Here is a 17582-nt window from a genome sequence, read left to right as displayed (position 1 = left end):
CATCCAAAGTGATTCAGGAATATGACTATTAAGCCAGACAGGCCTCAAAGGTAACATAAAATGCAAATGATTAGGAAGACAACGGCTCCCCCCTCTGTCTCCTTGAGTGAACTTTCAAACCCTCGTTGACGTATAACATGTGGTCATGATGGACAGGACTGTAGTCCCGGTTCAACGTTTCTATCATGTAAAACATCAGATTGTTTATCGTTTCCATTGTTAAGAGATACACAAGGCTTCAAATAGGCCGCTGAATATCATGGTATGTCATCCTCATAGCGTGAATGACATCTCCCAAATAGCATACATTAATGTTTGATATGACTTGAGTTCTTTGACTATTATTTGTCCCTAATGGAGAAGTCCACTCCCTTGTCTGTATGGATCGCAACCGCCACCCCAAAACAAGAGAATATGTCGGTGGGAGACTGGGAGTTAATCTTGATATCATAGGCTACTTGTTTTTGTAACAATAATCAATAAGACGACAATGTGTTGGAAAGTGATGCACGTGTCAATATCATCGTACAGTATATCTATGGTCTATGTGCATAATAAGGGAAGGATCTGGCCATTTATGCATGTGACAAATAAACTTCCTTGTTTGTATCCTTGTATCAACGCAGTTGCCTATGTAAGCGCGCCCGAATTCGAATGGAAGAACTGATGGCATAATGTTACCTTATCAAAGTCAAGCGTCATAGAATCCTAGCCAACCCAGCGCTCACGTTGTGTGATCACGTTGGCGGTCTTGGCAGGTGATGTATAAACACAGGGCGCCGCACCTCCTAACTACAACGAATGCTTAAGCACTAATAGTAGGAGTGTCAAGCTGCTATACCTTAAAAGTTATGTCTTACGCCAAAGCAGTGCCTGTTTTCGCGCGAGCCGGTTTAGACGTGAACCTTAGAAATATATCCGCCGTGTCCGGCCGACGATTAGGATCCACAGTTGCTTCCACGCAACGGAACCAGAGTTCAGAAGAGTCAACAGATATCGACGGCGCAGTGCCCAAAACCGACGTCCACGCAGATCTCATCCAGCAGAGCAGGACGCATGGCACCAGCAAAAACAAGATCTCAATTGATTTTAATCAGACCAAAGAAGCATACAAGAGCAAAGACACGGGTGAATTACTCAGAAGTTTGGTTGTGTTCAAACTCTGCTCCTATGACCTCCTGGTTGATAAGAACAAGGAGGTATGTGCGTGCTGTGCTGGTGTGCTGTGTGTTCAAAAATCACGCTGAAATGATTTAACAAAAGGTTAATCCTCTTTATTTTCGGGGAAAATGTTAGTAGCCTATTCCTGTTTAATATTGAACATTCTTATAAAAGAAAGGCCTATTAGCCTATGGGTTCGTAATTTATAATTCATATCAAAATAAACCATGAAAGGAATAATATGAATGATAACTGAAAGTCATTTGTGATCTGTGCGTCATTCTCTCCATGGTATTACTGTCTCCAATCATGTGAGGTGTCCAGTTACATCACCTATGGTCAGCAGAGAGTTTGGAATTACTTCTGCAGTTAGAACTCTCTTTGTCCCGGTGATGGTCTGTCCTGGCACCTTTTGTTACTGTCAGGCCTATTGTGTCAGATTACTGCTAACTCAAAAGAAAGAACACTGTGTGTGTGTGTGTGTGTGTGTGTGTGTGTGTGTGTGTGTATGTGTGTGTGTGTGTGTGTGTGTGTGTGTGTGTGTGTGTGTGTGTGTTTCTAAAGTCAAAGGGGGACAGGTAGATACCATTTGATACAACATAATGCTTTACATTTGAAGAGGATAGGAGCAAAGGGCACCCAATGCAAGTCTCAGGGATCAGATATTGAATGCCATTAGACACTGAAAGCATGACATTTTGATTTAAAGGTGGGGAAATGCTTCATTTGATATGAGCACATTCCTGCCAAGCTGAAGCACAGGATCCTCTTATTGTAAGCAAAGCATGATGTAAAGCAAAGCCTCAGTGGCTGCTTTTAATTCAGCTGTAACTATAGTCTCAGTTTTGTTTTCGCAGATTATGGATCTCAGTAAGAAGATCCTGGGTCAGAAGACATTTGAGCGACTCATGAAGATGACTTTTTACGGGCAGTTTGTGGCCGGGGAAGACCACCAGGCGATCAAACCCCTGGTCCGGAAGAACCAAGCCTATGGAGTGGGAGCCGTCTTGGACTACAGCGTGGAGGAGGACTTGACAAAGGAGGAGGCTGAAAACAAAGAGATGGAGTAAGCAAGCACCCAATCCAAACAAAACCTCCAAACACAGCCCTGGAGCGGGCTTGGCATGTGACAAGCAGAGCAGAAACGTTCAGTAGCGTCGGGTACGGGTGGTGTGTCGGTCTCCTCCTCAGGCAGCCATATGTGATCAATTGAAAGCATAACTTTGAGACATGGATTCTATTTGCAGTGGTACACAGGCAGCCCCTCTTTCCAGGCAAATCATGGTCCCGGCAGTGTATTCCATTCCGGAAATATGTAGCAGCGGCTAATGCAGACCTTTAATGCATGCACATTTAACCAGAAGTATTTGCCACACTATAAATCTCTCCATGTTTGAAGTAATCAGAAATAGATCTTAATTTGATCTGCAGTTCAGAATGTAAACAGTGTGCTCGCAGATTATTGGTGGATGCGGTAAAGGCCCCCCGAGTCTGATTGGATGACTGTGCAGCTGTTAAAACAGTCGGTTGTTTGGCGTTTTGTAATAAGCCACATGAGTCAGATACTCTGACTAGTCTTGTATAAATGGACAGCAGGATAGCACTTGTTTTAGACGACATGATCATAATCTTTGTGAGAGGCCTTCCCTTTATTCTCTAAAAGAGCATTTTAGGTATTTGTTTTATTTTCTTTTGGAGCTTTTATTTTTATATGTGTGTTCTTCTCTTGTAGCATTGTAATAATCTGAGAGTATTCTTCTCAGTACTAATATCATTTCTCTATTGTAATACCATCAGAATTCCTTCTTCTATTTTAGAGACACAAAATATTCTTTTAATTGTAAAATAGTCGGAGAAATGATGTTTAAAAATTGCAATAAGCAGTGAAACATTTCATTCTATTTAGATTGAGGAACAGAAAAAAAGAAAGAGGCCCCTTTTCAGTGAGAGAGAGGTTACATCAGGACACTAGGGGGGGTGGGGGGGACAAATCAGGCCCTGGAAGGTTTCTGGCAGCTTGCTTATCTTCGAGAAGTGCCATAACCCCATCTGAGCACTCGCCCAGAAAAAGTGCCACCCTCCCGAAGTGACCAACTCGAGTCAATTACTGGAAACCTATTTTTTTGTTACCTAGCCTGAGAGAGAGAGAGAGAGAGAGAGAGAGAGAGAGAGAGAGAGAGAGAGAGAGAGAGAGAGAGAGAGAGACAGAGCAGAACCTGATCATCAACAAATAAAAGGCCCTTTCCTTTTCCACCTTGTGTATGGGAGTGCTGCGGTTTCAACCGGTCATGCATCATATATTCCCCCCATGGATGTCATAACAATATTGTTCAGGCATTCTGTGCCGCTCAAGTGCTGCTTTATGCTAGCACGGGCTGTATAATGAGTCCATTACTGTAATATGTGCGACTTGGCGTTGTGGAAACGGTAAACAGAGAAGGCGCAAGGTCTCCCTGTCGTGCATTCTCAAGGAGGTCTTACATTCTGTCCAAGGTGCTCATGATGCAGGGAGGAAATAATTTAGCACTTGAGAGCAGGCATAATTTGCGTGTGTTCTCCCATGACCTCAAGGGTACACCTCACGCTAACACTCTCTCTCTCTCCCTCCCTAATTCTCTCTCTCTCTCCCTCTCTCCCTCCCTATTTTTCTCTAATAATAACCAGCTGGCCAGCCAGGCCCGAGTCTGTAGACGTCAAAGCCTTGTCTGACCAGTGAGTGGTTGTGGGAGGTGGCGATGCACGGCTCTTGTGAAGTGTGCGGTGACATTGACGCGGGGATAGTGGGTGTCGTGTGACAGCGTGCCGGACCTCGTGATCTCGTGAAACAGATCCAGGCTGTCACATAGAATCCTGCCCTTTCAATAGGTCACATCATACATACACCTTTGTGTATTGAGTATTGAACATGGTGTTTTTGTGCTGGTCGTATGATGTCATAACCTTCGAGGGCTTCGGGAGCACCCATTTTTAGAATGAGGCTATTTATAGAACTGTCTGCTAGTCTAATCTGTCATCTGAGCAGAGTATTGAATGACTTTATTTTCACCTTTAACTCAACAAATATCTGCATGACAAAAACATTACGCAAGCCCCTGTTAACTGTCGGAAGTCATAGGAATGTGTAAATACTGTAGTAGAGCCCTGATTTTAATCTCTGGTTTGTTTGCTTCTCTCTTGAAGGTCATGTGTGTCTGCTGCAGAGAAAGAGAGCCCAGGTAGAAATCAGCCTCCTTGAATGTCATCTGTTCCGTGTTCTATTTGATTGGTGTGTGTTCTGTTTGTTTGTTTGCTGTTGTTTTGTGTTGTTAATGGATACCGTTACTCTTGCATTTTTGGGCAATGAAGGGGAGAACCTGCGTGAGAATAAGTACAAGGCCCACCGACAGTTTGGAGACCGCAGGGGAGGCGTGACCGGTGCACGCACCTACTTTTATGCTGACGAGGCCAAATGTGACCAACACATGGAGACTTTCCTCAAGTGCATCAAAGCTTCAGGTGAACAGGGAGCGTATGAATATCCAGCCCATAATATAGGGGGTGGGGAGGGGTGGACTCAGGGGGGGGGGGTCTTAAGCCAGTTTTAGAAAGAGTACAGGTTCAAAGAAGAGCCCCGGCCTTTAAAGCTGTCCTTTCCATCTCTCCTGTGAAATGGCAATAGGAGGGAGTTCTGAAGACGGTTTCTCCGCCATCAAGATGACAGCTCTGGGGCGGCCGCAGTTCTTGGTGAGATTGATACGGTTCATTCTACAGTGATTGAGGCTCATTTCCAAAAAGACCTATTTATGCAAAGGCCACTCCACACACACACACATTCAGTCGCTCAATTCCAATCCGGTATGTGTGTCAATGCAGCTTCAGTTCTCAGAGGTCCTTGTGAAGTGGAGGTGCTTCTTCAATTTCCTAGCTGCCAAACAGGGAATGGAAGGTGTGGACGTGCTGGAACAGAAACTCGATCTGGGGAAGTTGCAGGTATTACATGTAATACAGTATAGCCTTACATTGCAGTTTATTTGATTAAGGTCCTTGTTTGTTTGTTTGTTTGTTTCTTTTAAAGGGACACTTTACATTAATCAACATGCTCTTCATTAGCATAAGACAAGTCAATTTAGTACATTTGGCTACTCAAGCTCATTTTTTACTTGTATAGAACATACTACACTATACACACTCTTTAAAATACTCTGTGACCAATACAGCTATGAGTCTCTGAGCTTCAGAGATGTAAAACGCATCATGTACAGTACAGTATGATTTAATCATTTGTGTCACTGTGATTTTTTCCTGATTTATTTATCAGCGGGTGAAGTCTGGTACATTACTGCTACGTCACTTATGTTGCAGGCATATTTGGAGAAGCTCGGTGCCCAGGGTGACTTTCAAAGCTGGTTCACAGGAGAGAAAATCGGCTCGTCTGGGTAAAAGAAAAAAAAAATAATATTCCATATATCTTATATCGCAGATATCATGGTGTCTTAAAAGCACCATGCTCTGGGTGAAATTTGTGTAATGCTTCAGAATGATAAATGATCTTTCACAAACTCACTGACAAATAGATTTTCTTTTGCAATACTCTAAATGTCATATTATTGATGAGCCTGTTGTCTTATATCTGCCCATTTTACTGAGCAGAGTAAACAAACATTGTTTTTATTCCAACAGAACCATTGACCTGCTGGACTGGAACAGCTTGATAGATGACAGAACAAGGATTTCCAATCTTCTCGTTGTTCCAAACCTTGAGGTAGGTAAAGTGGGTTTGGATATTTTAAGTGGAGATAATGAAGGGGCTATATTGATCGTCTTTATCTAAATAGTCCCGTAACTCTCTACACATTTTAGTGATGTCCGTAATTAAATAGATAAGATTGGCTATTCATTTTGTTGCCAAAGCACGCGTCGCGCGCGTGTGTGTGCTTAAAGTCGGATGTTAACAAATTGCACGGCAGCCGGCGCCGCAGCTCAGCTTATCGTGCTGCTTCAGCGTGTGTTTCTGCTTGTTTGACCAGACAGGTCAGCTGGAACCGCTCCTGAACAAGTTTACCGAGGAAGAGGAGGAGCAGATGAAGAGGATGCTGCAGAGGATGGACGTCTTAGCCAAGGTACGGCGACGAGCGGGGGTTGAGCGAGCGAGCGAGCGAGCGAGTAAGCCAGGGTCACGCACGCAGTGACTTTTCTAAGCCATTATCTGTGTGGCGCTCAGCTGAGACCCCTCCAAAGGCCATCAAGAAAGGGAGGACGAGCAGGACACCTTTGATGTTGTCCGCCCATGAGGCTGCCCACGGATGAGGGCTCTCGTGGGGGGGTGGGGGGGTGGGTGGGTGGGCGGAGAGGCATGTTGTGTCAACAGATTTGTTTTGCTGTGCTGCAGCATGCCGTGGAGAATAACGTGAGGCTGATGGTGGACGCCGAGCAGACGTACTTCCAGCCGGCCATCAGCCGCCTGACCCTGGAGATGCAGAGGATCTTCAACAGAGAGAGCCCCGTCATCTTCAACACTTACCAGTGCTACCTAAAGGTCAGCCTCGGCTCCTCAGTGGCTTTTGTGTGTGTGGGTGTGTGTGTGTGTGAGTGTGTGCGTGCGTGTGTGCGTGTGCGTGTGCGTGTGCGTGTGCATGTGTGCGTGTGCATGTGCGTGCGTGTGCGTGTGCGTGCGTGTGTGTGTGTGAACGCTGAGTAATGGGCTTAGCCACGGGAGGCCACAGTATTTGAAAGACATCAGAAAACTGTTCATAAATTTACAACATATGTTCAGAGGACAAAAGTGACCATGTTTTGGCTTTTAGCTACTATTTATAAATCTTACAGGTCATGGAAATTAGCCACATTGTTTTGGTACCAGATGTCAGCTGGTCAACTTTTCGCTGAGGTGTTTTGATACTATGGATCAGGCTGCTAATTTGGTTCATACAGTATCAATCATGTACAGAACAATTACTCACACTTCTGTTAATTGCACTTGGCCCTGTTATCGTTGTACTCGTGGTATCAGCTATTGCCATTTCGCCACTCTAGCATAGCGTGCACAAGCTTCCCTGATTGACTTTGTCAGGAACTGCTATGAATTGCAACCAGTCAGGCTTTAGATCTCACTGGTAATGTGTGACAGTGAGTCACAGAGAATAGGCTGTTGTGATTATGATCTTGCATGTTTGTTTTGGTTACTGTTTTGATGATAGGAATTTGATCAAGGTAAACACCGGCTCTGCATAGACATTGTTTTTCTCCCTCTAACTGCCTAATTATTTATTTTCAGAATATGTAGTGCAGATGTTGTTGGACAAGCATTGGTGGAAGGACTGAAACTCATGAAAACATACACATCACAGCTTGTAGCTCAGACTACTGAGGAGCTTAAAAATATGACATTTGATAGAACACCTAAGATAAGGCCTTACATTTTTTATTTCAATTACAACACAGTCATGGCCTGATGTGCACAGTAATTGCATTTTGGTAACATAGGGCATTTAAATGCTTGCCGTGACTTCTTTTTTTCCCCCCTTCTTCTTTTAATTTGCGTACAGGAGCGAGTCGTGCCGCACAGGCGAGCCTCAGGTGTCATTTTCTGCCTGAGCTGCTGGAGCAACACATTAGTGACACAGACACAGCCCAGCCATGTTGGAGGAGGCCAGGCCACGAGCTTATGGCAGCAGTCACTCCATTAGAAATGTCGACCGTTTTTAATCTTCCTCGAGGGAACGGCCTGTTTTTGTTTTTAGAATGCATGTGGCATTCTCAGTTGTACACTGAGTAGTTTGAAAAACACCGGAGAGAGTCGGAGTGATGGCTCTTGAAGATGAATGATGAAAGTGTTTGGCATTGTGACTGATGTGCAGGCAATGATGTGCAAGAGACATGAGAAGATTGACGGACTCATAGTTGTGTCAGTTGCTTAATAATGATAATTAATTATTATAAATGATTATTGAAATAATCATTTATAAATTGTGTTGGCCGTTGGGAAAATATACGTACTACTCATGCCTGAGATGTAAACAAGGCATTATTTCTGCTGGGTTTATGAAGAAAATGTTTGCTTGCGTCTATGGTGTCCATTTGAAGAATATGGATGATCTCCACACAGGTCTATCTATCACTCTGCCAGTCAAGCTTTGTCCTCCCATTCATTATCTAACAGGGGAGGGTTTTAATGACCCAGTCTAGTCGAACACTTTCACTGAGAGGTCGGAACATATTTGATAATGAGTGTGAGGGTATTTATTCCAAGTTCACATTCACATTCGCAGTGTGAATGAAGGCATTTTTCCGTAATGATGTTCCCTGAAGCAATTAAAAGTCTGACCTCAGTCGTGACATGTCGTGATTCACTCGTCTGCAGTGTGCAAGATGACGAATCTCGCTTTTTTATAATTCTGACAAAAGAGCTTAGTCCCAGCAGACAGACACAACTTTGCCTCCATTTGGGGCTCTATTTTCTTCTTTCTTTCTCTCTCTCTGTCTCTCTCTCTCTCTCTCTCTCTCAAACTCACTCACTCACTCATTCTCTCTTTCACTCTCTCTCTCTCTCCTTTTCTTACCCTGTCTCGCTCAGGAAGCCTTTGATAATGTGTCTATGGACGTGGAGCTGTCGAGACGCGAGGGCTGGTACTTTGGTGCCAAGCTAGTGCGGGGCGCGTACATGTACCAGGAGAGAAGCAGGGCTGAAGAGATCGGCTACGAGGACCCCATCAACCCCGACTATGAGTCCACCAACCAGATGTACCACAAGTGAGACACACTCTCCATTATCTTTCATGTTTACCTCTGAATAGCTATTTTTGTGTCATCAAAACACTCATGATTCCACAGACAGACGGGTTTTTATAAAAGTACACAGACTGCACCAGGCCATTCATAAGATAAAATCAATCTTCCTCTTTCTGAACTGGATAAAACCAGGCAGTACAAAACTAGCAGATGAAACCAACAGAGTATTGCTGCTCCCTTTTACAGAGTAGAATCTATGATGCATTCAAGAAGAAATGGATGCTTAAAACACACATATCTGATGCACAGAATGGCTTTCAATAAGCCTTTGAAGCGACGGTTTGTGAATCGATATAAGGGGCTGACTTGAATGTCAAGCCTCCTGCTGTCTTAACCCCCTATAGGTGTCTGGACTATGTGCTGGAGGAGATTGGCAACAGCAGAAGCGCTAACGTCATGGTGGCCTCGCACAATTTGGACACGGTCAAGTTCACCCTCAGGAGGTACGGCTCGCCTTCAGCGGCTCACAGTCAGAGACCAACACGTGTGCAGGCTGCAGATTCGCTACTAAACACACACATATTCACTCAGCCTCACACACACACACACACACACACACACACACACACACACGCACACACACACACGCACACACACATGTGCTGATAGAAGGAGCTGGCTGGGTGGGCGGGTGTGTTGGCTAGCCTAGGCTGCAAAGAATTCTTCAGAGGTGGAAATTTCAAAGTGCTTTCCGGGAAGGGATGCTTCATCTGGCTATTCGTGGAACCTTTAACAATACAGAATGGTTCCGGAGTGCGCCCGTGCTCCCAGCGCATACTAACAATCATAAATGAACGCTTTCATATGCGTATACTGATTGGTGAATTTTGATTTCATACATGAATGTGCTAGACACACGGCAGCCACCTGAAAAGCTTAATATCACAAAGCGAGTGAGTCATCAGAGGGAATCTCATTAGAGAGATGTCTCGGATAGCTGCCTGCCTGCCTCAGCGTGATTCTCGCGAGCCTTTTCAAGATAGCATTGAGAATGTGTCAGTGTCTTAGCCCTGGCTATCCGTTTGTGCAGTGTGTGAGCTCCTGATATGCACTGCATTTGTAATAGCACTGATCCGTCTGTCTGTCTGTCTGTCTGTCTGTCTGTCTTGTCATTTGTGTGTGCCTGTTAAACAGGATGAACGAATTGGAGCTGGCGCCGACGGACAAGAAGGTGTACTTTGGCCAACTCCTGGGCATGTGTGATCAGATCAGCTTCCCCCTGGGTAAGGACATCAACCAGACCAGATGGAAGAGCAAGTAGTAGCACTGGAGCAACCATATCCCCTTCTCTTCACCTCTCTTCTCTTCTCTTCTCTTTCTCTTTCTCTTTTTCTTGCCCTCTTCTTTTTTCTTCTCTTTCTCCTCTGTTCTCTCCATTACCATATCTCTTTCTCTTCTTCACTCTTCTCCTCTCTTTTCTCTCTCCTGAACCCCTCGCTCTCCTCTCCCTCTCTCTCCTCACCCCCCTCTCTCTCTCCTCACCCCCCCCTCTCCCCCGGCTTTCTCTCACTCTCCTCACCCCCCCCCCCCCCCCCCCTTCTCTGTCTGTCGTTTATCCTCAGTGCTCTGTCCCCATCTGAGGTTGTCTGTGTGCATATGGGGAGTGTGTGAGCGTGCCAGAGCTTAAGGCATGGTGCGGTGCATACTGATGTGGTGGCAGCGCCGCGCCACGCCGCACACGCTCAGTAGGAGCTCCCCGTCCGCTCCCGTGGGCTGACTGACACCTAAATCACCATTATCTCGGCACAGGTGTCTTTTGCCACCAAACGCAAGCGTCTCATGATGACGCGCTTTTGAGAGAGGGGGAAAAAAGGAGGAAAAACAGAAAAAGTGACTCGCTCTATCTCATTTTCTCTCTCTCTCTCTCAATTTCTCTGTGTCTGTCTTTCTCTCTCTGTCTTTCTGTTTAGAGTTGACTTTTCTTCTTTTCCTTCTCTGCCTCCTGTTCCTCTGTTCATTCCCCGTGAGCTGTGTGCGGAAAAAAAAACATTTCGCAGCTAATGGGTTGGGCCCCCTCGCAGCCTCTTTAAGGTCATCCTGCCCCAAGAAACATCCTTTTATTTCTCCCATTCTTCTCCTCTCTAAATCAGCTTCTCAGCCCCCCCTCTCTCTTCCTGTCCCTCTCTCTCTTTCTTCTTTCCCTTTCTTTCTTTTTCTCTCTCTCTCTCTCTCTGTCTCCCTCTCCCCCACTCTCTTGGTCTGGCAGGTGAATGAGGTATCCCATTACTCTTAACAGTCTATCTGTGATAAGTGTAGCAACCTCCCTGCCTCCATCTCTCCACCTCTCTCTCTGTCACTCTCTCTCTCTCTGTCACTCTCTCTCTGTCTCTCTCTCTCTCTCTCTCTCTCTCTCTCTCTGTCTCACTCACTCACACATCCTCTCTGTCTCCTTCTCTCGGTCTCTGTAGGCCAGGCGGGCTTCCCCGTGTACAAGTATGTGCCGTACGGGCCGGTCAGCGAGGTGATCCCGTACCTGGTGCGGCGGGCCCAGGAGAACCGCGGCTTCATGAAGGGGGCGCAGGGGGAGCGCGACCTGCTCTGGAAGGAGCTGGTCAGGCGGATGACCAGCGGAGAGGTCTTCTACACGCCAGCCTGAGGACAACACACACACACACACACACACACACACACACACACACACACACACACACAGACAGACAGACAGAGACTGTTTCTCTTTCTCAGCATGCCTGCTGTCTGCCTTGTCACTATCTCACTTTTCTCCGGCAGCAGTCTCTGCAACCCCCTCGTTTTTTTCCAGCTGCTCTCTGTTTCTTTCCGTCTCCGTTAACACTCCTGTACAGCACCTCTCTCCTCTTTCTCTCTCTCTCTCTCTCTCCTGTTGTCTTCTCTCTTCACGCAATCCTTTTTGCTCTTCTTCTTTTTTTTCTGTCAGCGCTTCCTTTGTATGGCTTTATTTTCTGTCGGCCCCTGAACATCCTCCCTCTCTCATCGTTTCATTTCCCCCTCTTCAGCCTCCCACCTCCTCTCCCATAAGAGCTCTATATGGGCTCTGACTCTCAAAGCACTCGCCTGTCTTCAGCATTGCCTCTTTGTGCACGTTTTGGTCCCCACTTTTTCCATCTCCTGCTCTTATCTTTTCTGACTAGGCCTGCGCTCTCTCTCTCTCTTTCTTTCCCTCTCTCTCTCGCTCTCTCCCTTTCTCTCTCTTTTATTTCTCTCTGTCTCATCCACATATTTCACTTTCCCACTCTTTTCTCTCTTTCCTCTGGCTCAGAAGCATCCCCACAATGCCAACAGGCAGCCAACGCTGATATATCACACAGGCATCTTTACTACTCCAAAAGGGCTCCCTAAAATGTCAGGCGGTCCAGCTCTGCTGGTCTTTTTTATGGGCCGGTTCATCATCAAGTAGGACAACAACAATAATAAAAAAAAATAAGCGTGATTTAAATGGCAGTAAACAAGTGCATCAATATCACTTTCTGTTTATAATAGTTTGGATGCGAGGATAACGACGCCTCTCTGTGTGACGTATATGTTGTATTTATGTGGTGGACATTTATTCATAAAATATATATTGCCCGCGCTGAACTACACTCCGTATGTAAAGACCCCTGGAGGTAGCTGTGCCTTGTCGCACTGAAGGAAATACAGTCTAATATAATGCCATTGGTCGTGTCGCCCAGTATCACAAGCACACACGTGGGTGCACTGTGCTTATACAGCATATTATCGCTTTGGCAGAGACAATGCAAAGAGAGAGTTTGTAAATAATTTATGATGTGAATGTTAATATTATGTAAAAATTTACACAGAGAGATTAGTTGACTGCGGATGGATTTGCACCCATCCTTTTTTTTTTTTTGAATGATAAATGAAGGGTTTTGAATAATTCATTGTGTTTTCATTTTGTGATGTTATTGAAAAACTTTCTGTAACAGCTATTTTAGTATGGCTCTTCACTGGTTGTATCATGGAATGAGACATCGAGTTGTTTTGCTTGGATGTGTGAATGCAAACATTATATAGGGTATTTGATGGGGTTTTTTTTGGATATAAATTTAACTTAATCCAGCTCAGAAATTCTTCAGAATCAGAAGTGATGTTTTTCTCACATTATGAATTCCTGTCTAAAATGCCACACACACACACACACACACACACACACACACACACACACACAGTAATTGAAGCTGAAAAGTTTTATTTTGGGATAAACCTTGAACTTCCACATCAATAAAGATAGGTTACAGACTTAAGTTACTGGTTCCTATTAATGTCTCCATGCATGCCTTCATACAATAAAAGGATGTGTAACGTTCAATACAGTTCTAAGACTCCCCTGGTTATACGCATGGTTAAACAGTAAGACTCCTGTCACTCCAGATAAGACAGGCCACCCCCTTAATACATACATGCATGTATCACCTAACCTCCACTTCCTAAGCCTGTATTGCATTGTAAGCATGTGTGTACTGTAGGTGAGCCAGAGGTAGTTTCTGATGCAAATAGAAATTAACTTGTGCAACCACACAGACTACTCCTTTACAATGAGCCCAGCAGTGTGTGTCTGTGTGTCTGTGTGTCTGTGTGTGTGTGCGTCTGCATTGTGGCATGATGGACTGCAAGTGTACGTTTTGCTGGCCCTAATGCTCTGTGGTTACGATTTAATGGAAGCCAGACATCCAATTAATGCCTTCTCTCTGCCTGCCGCCCTCCTCCGCCTGCCTGCTGTGTGGAAAAGTGCTGACTGCTCACATGATGTCTCAGTAGCAGCACAGCTGAGCACTGGAGACGGGGAGGAGAGAGCTAGAGCTGGGTGCCCTGGATGGGCAATAAAAGAAAGGAGCCCTGATTCTTTGATGGCACACTTACGTAAGTCTCATTAGTAACTACTGCGCAGCGTGGGAGTTAAGTGGAGCCGACGCATCTCCGCCATGCATTTTTCTGTTCGGAAATGCTCGTAAATAAATAAATAAATAATAAAAAATACGGCATAATCTGCCCATTTCCGACCAGAGTGTATACACACGATCGTCTGGCTGTGTGACTGTGGCTGTGTTGTGTTACGCAAGTGGCGATCTTGACACACACTGCTACTCTGCTGCTACATCGCCACGGCATAATCTCACATTAATCTCCACGGGGGTGAGGCGGGGTGGCGGGTGGGGGTCATATTGTCTCTGGCAATGTGACACAGCCATGCACGGATGCCTGTTGTTGACTGTCAGAAGCCATTTCAGTTGGGTGATGGTCATTTGGCGCATTGAAAGGGTCACAGGAGTATGTGTGTGTGTGTGTGTGGGAGGGGGGGGGGGGTTATAAGGCCTGTGGATGTGATGGTCAGTCCTGCTGGGCCCACTCATCAGAGCCGGTGTTGCAGTATTGGCACCAGTGCCACCCGCTCTAAGCTACATGTGAACAAATGGTGGGCAAAAAGCAACAGATGCTGCACGCAGTAACTAATCTCATTGGTCTGCTGAGGGCCATATTTGAAGCAAAACAACAACAACAACAACAAAAGCAAGAAACAACGGCAAAAAAGCTTCAAAGCCAGCCTTCATTGGCTATGAAACAAACTGGCATGTCATTGATGTGGTTCCCAGTATAGTAATGGATGAATGACACAGATTGCTATTTGGACATACGGTGTGTGTGTGTGTGTGTGTGTGTGTGTGTGTGTGTGTGTGTGTGTGTGTGTGTGTGTGTGTGTGTGTGTGTGTGTGTGTGTGTGTGTGTGTGTGTAGGTAAGTCAGAAGGAAACGTGGTGCAGTTTTTGACGAGATGAAGGTGACAGAGGTGCAGTGAGGGACGTCACACGCACGCACATCACACTCGCTCCGAAATTAATTACCTTTTCTCTTGAATGCTTCAGCTGAGAGGCTGTGCCTTTTTTTTCCTTCTTATTCTCCCCCTCCCCGTTTAATTTGATTTTCATTTGGTGGCAAGAGAGGCCATCCTGATAGGAATACCAACAGAACACCCGAGCGGAAACAGGGGACGTCTCTCTATCTCACTCCCTTTCCCGCAGTGTCGTTCTAAATTGACAGGCATTCTTTTGCAAACCTCTTAAAAAAAAAAACCCTGCTGTTCTTCTTCCTTTCTTTCTCTATCTGTCTCTCTCTCTCTCCTCCACCCACCCGCCCCCCCACCCCTTCATTCAATCGGCGCACATGTATAATACATCATTAGACCGCTTTCATCTATATACTTTGATAGGTGTCCCCGTTTCCCTTTGAATAGGATAGGTCCATTCAGAAGGCACAAGCAGCTCTCGGATGAAAGAGGGAAAGGGAAAGGTGGGTTGTGAAGAGGGGGGGGGGGGGCATGGGGAGATGGAGAAGGAGCGGGAGTGGGTTTGGGGGGGGGAGGGGGGGTGTAGGTAGAGGGCTCTGGCTAATGAAGAAAATCCTCCTGCTTTCTGACAGAATGTGAGCTGTTCTGCCCATAAGACTTCCTCTCAGGGAGGCTGGAAGAAGGGGGAAAAAAATACATCAACCCTTCAAAATATGTTCTGAAAGCTTAATTTCATTCAGCCAGTAATCAGTCAGTCGTGATAAATTAATTAGATAGGGGTCATGCTTTGGTCCTTGTACTGAGATTAGAAGGTAGGGAGATTGAGGGAGTAGGGAAAAAAAGAGAGGAAATGACACAGCCAGCTACAAGAACACGCTGCGAGGTCGTCTGCAACATCGGTTGTGCTTTGTGTGACAGATGGAAATGATAAAGCATAATTAGGAGATTAAGAAAAAAATACGTTCTTTCACTGAAATGTCGGTGAAAAAAACATGATGTGATGAATTACAACACAAGTCCATGAGAGACACTTCTGAACTGCTGCTGTGAAATGTTTATTGCAGACTTTGCAGTGGAACATCTGAATCGGCCTGGCAAGCACGCCAGAGCTGAAACTCGCCTTGCTATTGCTGTGGAAGGATTGGGGTCATTCTTATTTCAAAACTGACAAAACATTTTCTCTGACTTCGGGGTTACCGCAGAAACCTCGAAGTGAATAATTGTGTGGAGGCAAACATACCAATGACAGCCCCCACATTTTTATTTATTTAGCTTTCTGAGTTTTCTTTAGAGGAAGTGATGAGTCACGCAGGGTTCTAGCCTTGTGCATTTGACCTCAGGCTTAATGAGAATGTGCCATGTCACTCCATATTACTTCACCCTCGTTATACTTAAAACATCTCCATTGATATCTCCTTTTCTTTTATCAACTTCATATCCGCTAGTGTGTGTGTGTGTGTGTGTGTGTGTGTGTGTCTTCCTCCACAACAGCATGTCTGCCTCTTTTCTCTGCCTCTACTCCCACTCCCAAACAGAAACAGTGATTCATTCCGCAGAGCCCACACATTTTTGTCATATGCCTGAGCAAATACAGAGGTAGAGATAGAATTCCAGAAGGTATTTCCGCTAGGTTCCAGTAGGGGGCAATGGCGCTTTTCCTGACCTGTAATCCCACGCGACAGAAATCCTTTCTCTCACTGCAGAGCGCGATAGATGCACACACGCGCGCACAGTCAGGCGGGATGTTTGTCCCGCATGGCGCTCTAGGCAAGAAAAATAGAGAATATTAGCATGGAGAGCAGTATCACTGATTCGAGCACATTGTTCTCATCTCTGTCTGGCTATGAAAGCAATATCACATTTCTATACAATATACACAGGCTTGCTAAGGGTTGTCAGAGAGTTGCTTCATCATCTTGAGAGGGGAAAAAAAGGACACGTTTTTCTTGAGGGTTAGTGACTATCTTACAGCATTATTTTAACATTATTTTCGTATTGTTCTCTCACAGCAATTCTAATAATGAGTCTAGAAAACCTTTCGTGAGACGATGTAATATCCCACTGCACTGTCGTTACTTTCGAGGTCAGTGTACCAAGGGAGCTTTAAGTTGAGGCTTCTCCGCCCACACATGTAGCCTACAGTACAACACCTCTCCCGCCCTCATAATGCGTTTCCCAGAAGCACTGTCATAACGCCTCTACCGCAGGCCCGTCCATTTCCTTTCATTTCCGGGACTGTAAACTGCTTAATCCCCATCTTGTAATATAGAATATTGCAATTATCATGTTTTTTTTTTCTATAAACATATAGGTCTACTAAGGCGGAAAGCTGTACATTTATATTCATTTCTCTGTGTACGGTAGGCAAGTCCTTTGTCTGATAATGACATACAAAGGTCTCAGACAGAGGTGGGCTTAAGGGTTTTTATTTATCTTCTTAAATCTGTGGATAGTTTTGGCCGCTGGAGAGAGAATTGTTTAACCTGTCTGAACAGCAGAAATCTCTCTCTCTCTCTCTCTCTCTCTCTCTCTCTCTCTCTCTCTCTCTCTCTCTCTCTCTTGCTGTTTGAGGTGATAGATGCCACGCTCACTCAGAGAGGCAGCACGCCACACATGGGAGCATGTCTGACTTTCCCTTTTCGTTCCCATTGATACAAGCAAAACAAAAACAACTTTAGCTTCACACATGCAGGAATACAAGCAGGTGCCACTGGTAGAGGGAAGAAGCAAGAGACAGATGAGAGAAATCTATAGAAAACGACCCAAGTCTTGTTTTTTTTTTCACGCCCTTGCATCAATTAATTTCACTCCCCACCCTCACAGCCACACACCCACATATATGGCTCAACAGTTTTCATTACCCAGAGCTAACCGAGCATCACAAATTGTTTGAG

At 45.3% G+C, this 17582-nt stretch overlaps 1 protein-coding gene across 1 annotated transcript; it reads left to right on the top strand.

The window, feature by feature from the left end:
* The first annotated feature begins 729 nt into the window (after positions 1-729).
* On the top strand, positions 730-13096 carry prodhb (proline dehydrogenase (oxidase) 1b). The gene is made up of 14 exons (XM_062542671.1): positions 730-1199; positions 2019-2227; positions 4342-4376; positions 4507-4656; positions 4820-4884; positions 5014-5130; positions 5503-5576; positions 5821-5902; positions 6168-6260; positions 6530-6676; positions 8714-8889; positions 9273-9371; positions 10063-10151; positions 11337-13096. The coding sequence occupies exons 1-14, from the start codon at positions 852-854 to the stop codon at positions 11522-11524; spliced, it is 1872 nt and encodes a 623-aa protein (XP_062398655.1). The 5' UTR covers positions 730-851; the 3' UTR covers positions 11525-13096.
* Positions 13097-17582: the final 4486 nt, after the last annotated feature.

The sequence above is a fragment of the Sardina pilchardus genome, chromosome 8, assembly GCF_963854185.1.
Source record: "Sardina pilchardus chromosome 8, fSarPil1.1, whole genome shotgun sequence".
NCBI lineage: Eukaryota > Metazoa > Chordata > Actinopteri > Clupeiformes > Clupeidae > Sardina > Sardina pilchardus.
This window is presented reverse-complemented; position numbering and strand designations above follow the sequence as displayed.